The sequence below is a fragment of the Pterocles gutturalis genome, unplaced genomic scaffold (assembly GCF_000699245.1).
Source record: "Pterocles gutturalis isolate BGI_N339 unplaced genomic scaffold, ASM69924v1 scaffold11240, whole genome shotgun sequence".
Classification (NCBI taxonomy): domain Eukaryota; kingdom Metazoa; phylum Chordata; class Aves; order Pterocliformes; family Pteroclidae; genus Pterocles; species Pterocles gutturalis.
The window spans coordinates 48,976-54,975 of NW_010138288.1; the positions used below are offsets into that span (position 1 = coordinate 48,976).

Sequence of the window (6,000 nt, forward strand, 5' to 3'; positions counted from 1 at the left end):
ATGTCAGTATTTACTAAACTACAAGAGCAAACAAGCTTGTTGACAGATTCCAGTGACAAGAACACAATGCAAATAGTTAAAGTTACCCACAAAGCAATAATTTTGGTGGCAATTGGGAAAAAATCAATTCAGGATAACAATATAATACATAAACACAATATCTAGAGAAACAATCTTAAAGATAATTACAGTAGGGACTACTTTGAGGGATACCATCAATTAAATGTTTTGCTGTTAACCCTGAAAAAGGAGTAAGAACAAATATGTCCATTTTATTTGAGATGTGCTGTAACCAGAAATGAAAAGCCAGACCCTGGTCATAGCAGATTCACTGCAACATCACTACTTGCCTCCCTCTTGCCTTCAAAAAAAGCTTGCTGGGAGGCAAGGAAGAACCACCCTCTTTATGATTTTGTTAAAGAGGATACTAGGGTTCTGCCTTGTTGCTGTTGGGTGGTTGGTGGGAGAACAGGAGAAATTTTTTTTCCAGATCGATGGGATTTTCACATTCAATGCACAGTTCTTACCTGTCCTGAAAACACGTGATCACAGAATTAATGAAATTATGGCATTTTAAGAAGGCATAAGAGTGCAGAGAAGCAGAGAGAAGAAAAAAAAAATCTCTGCCAAATCTCTTTCAAATTTGATGCCTTGAAGTGGGTTCTCAAGCCACAGTCATGGGCCCAAGTCCATTCAGACAAGCCAAGGGGGCTGACAACTTCACACAAAGAGGCTTCACTTCTGCCGTGTCACCCTTCATCCCAGCGGGGTTCGCAGGGGAGCACGTAACTGTACAAAGCCATTTAGAGAATTGTACCCAAAATATCAAGAGACACCTGGAAACCCTCAGGAATTCTGTCCACTGCTTTTATTAACAACTGATTCCAGTGACTGATTAAGATTCTGGAAAACTGATGCCACTATTCAAGATTTGACACCTTCCCTCTTTTAGCCCTTAAGCAAGTCTGAAGAACGTATGCGCAAAGGGTTATATACTGCAGACGCTAGGCCAAATGTACCATTGTAAATCACTCCTCCTGACTTCAAGGGAATAATCTCATCTCAGGGACAGATCTAATCCAGTCCTCTTAACTGCAGGAATTTCTGATGTTAATAGGGCACATACTGTTGGTTGTGTAGGTATTTTTCATTCCGAAAGACAAAAAGCACTTACCATGCTATGCAGACACTGGCATACAGATTAGCCACATGCACTGCATTCGCAGAGAGTTACATTTGCTACGGCAATTATGAGCAAGTTATATTTAAATGGGAACTACTATCACCCACTGAAACTATGGCAAGACAAAAAAAGAAGATAAATTAAAAATGCTAAAACACTAACATTAATGATGCATTTGTTTGGAATTTTCTAGAAAGTAATTCTTAAAAAAAAGCCAAGCAAACATACCTGGAGAGCTTCATTCACAGTTGGCGATACATCCTGTTCAGTGCCTACGGGAAGGGTCTGAGGAGTGTAGAGACCATTAACGAGCAGTTCGTAGAATCGCATGCGGGTTTCACCTGCACAGACCACAGTGGAAGAGTTGATTAAACAGAAATAACACAGCCAGTGTAAAAATACATATTCTTGACACCCCCACGACCCTGCTACCAACTCCCAGCCTGTTGCATCTGTGTGACGCAGGAGCAGGTATCACCCCTCGGGCTTGTAGGGATCATTTTAAAATAATCTGCTGGGCAAGTGAGGACAGACACTCCCTAGTCCAGCCAAGACAAGGAGGTTTTTAAATCCTTTTTCCCCTCCTCAGCCGGCTTGGCAGCTCTGCTCTTGACCATGCTTTCTGGAGAGCAGCGGATTCCCTCCTCTCCAAAGAGCCAAGCAAATAGCTTGCAGATTTGAGAAGTGAAACTCTCACCCAAGGGACAAGCCTCTGCCAACACCCAGAGCCACTTCAGAAAGCTTTTCAACACACCTTGCTAGTAGAAACTGCCTGTTATTAATGCAAACAAGATGCATGGGAATGCCAAGGACAAAACCGTTAATGCTGCTTTTCCAAAAAGACACCGACTACTCTTTTCCCTCCACTGCCTTAAAGGTGCTCAGCAGCATCCTTCGAAGAATAAAAGCCAGAGAAGCAAACTGTCCCATACATCATTACCGAGCCTTAGCCTTTTGATTTCTAAATTCTACAAAGATCCAGTTTCTTAATATTGGATTTTTCGTTACTACAAAAACCCAATCCTGCTTATTTTGCAGACTGAGAAATCTGTTGTCAGCTTCAAAGGCAACAGAATCAGGCCTCAAAACTGCCTGAATTTTGCTCGAAAGATAAAGAGTACATAGAAAACCGGACAGACTCAACACCTGAACCCAGAAAATTAATTCAGTCAAGATCTCCCGTGAAACAGGACTTTTATGAGGAAGTCCTGCAGATCAATCCCCAACTCCCTGAGAATCACTCCATGTAATTTGAAAGCAAAGCACCCCTTAGCACAATTCCTGAAGAAAAGCTGCAGATGAGGTTATTTGGTTATCAAATCTCATTTCACAGAGTCCTGAGCTACACCCTCAACTATGCAAACTGTTCTCATTCCCCTAAAGTCATGACAAAATAGATCTCTTCAAGACAAGAGCTCCAAGAGATGCTTGAAACATTATGCTTCAAATATTAACACACTGCACTCCCCCTATAAGACTACAATGTAAATAAATACAAAGTAATTGTTAGCCAAGATTCACAACTCTTCCTGGATACCCAATATAACCCAGTAAGAGTTACAATTTCATTTTCAATGAGGTTTATGAATGTGAAATGATTCCCATCTAGTTCTTTAAGGACAGAAACTATTCAGTATGACCATTCTGTAGACAGTTAAATTGAGGCAGAGAATTTGCTTCAAACTAGCCTGTCTTACATGAGGAGAGTGGATTTATTAGTTCCACATTCCCAGGCCTGTGCTCTGGCAAGACAGATAAAACAACACTTTTGCTCCTAATATTTATTTTGCTAAACTATGAAAGTTAACCAACCTTCCATTCTCTTGAAAAGCTGAATACTAGAAAGAAGTGTTGAAAACTATGCATACATATTTTAAGAATGTCCTACCCTGCTAATGCTATTTTAGGAATAACATTTCTACTTGATTCTGACAGATTATAGCACACTGACAGTCTTACTCTTTCAGAATGAAAGAGATGCAACTGTGGAAAAGAATACATGAAAAGTATACAGCTGACAACCAAAAATGCAATTTGAAACTAAGACTTCATGTTTTCTCCCAAGAAACAGAAGCATAAAGCCCCTTCACTTCCCCGATGTGCAGCTAACTTTCTTGACCAGATGTCTGTTCACGACTTGCACAGTAGTTTATAAATGGGGGAGAATAAGGAGGAACGTGGTACAATCAGCCTGTTTAAAGTGCCTCTCATTAAGACATCCACCACTTATGAGCCTGCTTTAGCTTACATTATTAAATCTAGAAATAGTTAATGTTCTTAAATGTACTTTTTACCTTCAAAGTTCAAAGCAAGCAGGGGAAGGAGCCTGTCTGTAAAAATTAATGATACTAGAATTTCAAAGCATACATATGTAAGGTCAATCTTAGCTTACAACAGAAAATATTATACTACTACTGTGATTTTCGTTGTAACAGAGATCAGTAACGTCAATAAACGTCCTCCTATACCCTCTTACCACGTGTGGCACACCAACTGCTGTATAGATCGTGCACTACCTTTTGAAAACCTTTTAATACAGAAGAAATATCAGCATTTTTAAGAAAATGGTGTTCACCACATCCTCTTCCCAAGAAAGAGTGCAGCAAGTCAGTTTCAAACTATAAATACCATGTTTGCCACCAAGAAGTACAAGCGGCAACTGATCTATACCTCCCCAGCTTTAGACATTTTCTAAAATTCGGGCACATTTTAACAAAGCCTTTCACTAGCATGCTTGGAGGAAAGAGAAAACACAAAGCTGTAAAATGCCGTGCTTTCATACTTCCAGAAAATTTACTGGGCTCTCTAGGGCTCGGGTCTGGGACCGAGAGTTTGTTACCTCCAGGACTCGGAGCTCCTGTCGCTTTAAGAGACGGTCTCACACTTGCACACTCGCACACACACTGACAAGTGCTGCGTGTGCACTCTTTTGCTGCCAGCCTCGAGTTTGCTGCTAAGTATCAATGAAATGCCAGGCACGCAGAGGACAGAACCCAGCCCTGCTGCCCCCCCCAGAACCCGGAGCTTTGGGTCCCAGAAACCCCAAGGTTTGCCCCAAAATCCCAAGTTTGCAAAAGCCAGGTGCCACGGGGTCCAGCAGCCCCCGGCGGCTGAGCAGGGCCAGCCTGGGACACGGAGATGTGGGGCACAGGAGGCCTCCAGGGGCAGAAAGCAGGGGACGGGGTAGGGTAGAGGGAGGGGACGGGCAGGACCGCAGCATTTTGCAAATTACAGGGCTGTCTCCTAGCAACAGACAACACATTTGGCTCCACGTGACTTGCAAAGGCCCCAGAAACCAGACCCGCTCGCAGGGGGACAGAAGCATTCCCTTCAGATTTTTAATTGCCAGGCCCTTGAGGTCTGCAACAGCCCCTCGGTTTCAGGGGAGAGACAGGCAGGGGTGCTGCAAACCACAAACACATGAGGCTGAAATGTGCCTCCTCACCTTTAGTATCCAGCTCCACGTGGATGATGTTGCCCATAACAGAGGTGTTGTGAAGGTGCTGGACGGCCTCCCGGGCACCCTTGACGGTGGCAAAGATCACTTTGGCGATGCCCAGGTGTTTCTTGTTCTTGGGGTTGTAGAGAATCTCCACCTCTTCCACTTCGCCGTATTTCTTGCACATGTCAGTCAAAAAGTTTTCGCGGATGTTGTCATTCAGCTTGGCAAAGGTGACCTGCTTGGGAGGCACTGGCCCCACGTAAAATTCATCAATCTGGAAAGGGGCACAAGGTGGGGGGCAATAAAATAATTGTCATTGTTAACGAGCTTGGGGGAGGGCATAAGGATGGCATGGGAGGGAGAGGGTTAAAGCATCCTGCAAACTTTGAAGAAAACTGCCTCCAATGCTCTGGGATGAACCCCGGAGCTGAGCAGAGCCTCTGCCGCTGCAGACATTCATTGAAACCAGCTCTTTTCTGGGCTACAAATATGTATTTTGAGCAGCACTGTCAGCAGAGAGCCCCCCTCTGCTGCCCCCACCCGAGAAGCCCCCAAGACACAGCTCCAAACCTTCAAGTGATCTCGTTAGGCAAATGCATTGATTTTTCGTTATCTTTATAGAAGAGGATTATTGTTAAACAGTTTGACAAATAGTAACGTTAATAGGAATATGACTGTCATTTAAACAGTCCATTAAACTATTTGGAACTGAAGCTTCACTCCCGGATAAACAAGAATACAGAGCTAAACCCAAAAGTCAGGGGGGTACCTTGAATTTGGGGACAGACAGCTCCAACTCCTTAGTTTTGGTCCATATTCGCCCTATTCTGGGATCCCTGACACAATCCACAGGAGCGATCCCCGAGTTCTGGCAGGAGGAGGAGAAAAAGCACAAAACCAGCAATAACACGGCTTAAAACTTAAGACACAAATAAAAGAAAAAATAAGCCCCGAGGAAGCACAGGTTGTCTCAAGGGAAGGGGGAAACGAACACACACACACACATACACGTGTCAAATTGCAATACTGCTGGGAAATGCACACAGATTGGAAACACAGAAATAAAGCCGCAGGTTTGGGCTCCTCGGGCTCCTGACAGCTGAATACACTGTGTCAGGTGGCGGTAACTTCGGTGGCTCTGTGTTTCCCCCCGAGACCCCCTCCCACACACATGTGCTACAGCGGGGATTACCACGACCCGGAGGGACCCCCCAGCCCCGAAAACGCCGGGGGGGGGGGAGGAGCACAACACAATGGGGGAAACCCACGACCCCCCTACTCACAGGCATGCTGAAATGTTGCCCATCGTAACGGTAGAGTTTGTGCTGTCCTTTTTTCAGAGCCGGGTCAATAATCAACTTGTAACTTCTCCAAT

The 6,000-nt window shown here is 44.2% G+C and overlaps 1 protein-coding gene across 1 annotated transcript in view; it reads right to left on the reverse strand.

Annotated features, from left to right (window-relative positions):
* The window catches only part of SETD1B (SET domain containing 1B), a gene marked incomplete at its 5' end in the record, with an annotated part of 46,157 nt that extends 40,162 nt beyond the window's left edge, over positions 1-5,995 (reverse strand). The window contains 4 exon segments of the mRNA XM_010082942.1: positions 1,412-1,524; positions 4,629-4,899; positions 5,395-5,493; positions 5,909-5,995. Of these exon segments, the coding sequence (XP_010081244.1) occupies positions 1,412-1,524; positions 4,629-4,899; positions 5,395-5,493; positions 5,909-5,995 (570 nt within the window).
* Positions 5,996-6,000: the final 5 nt, after the last annotated feature.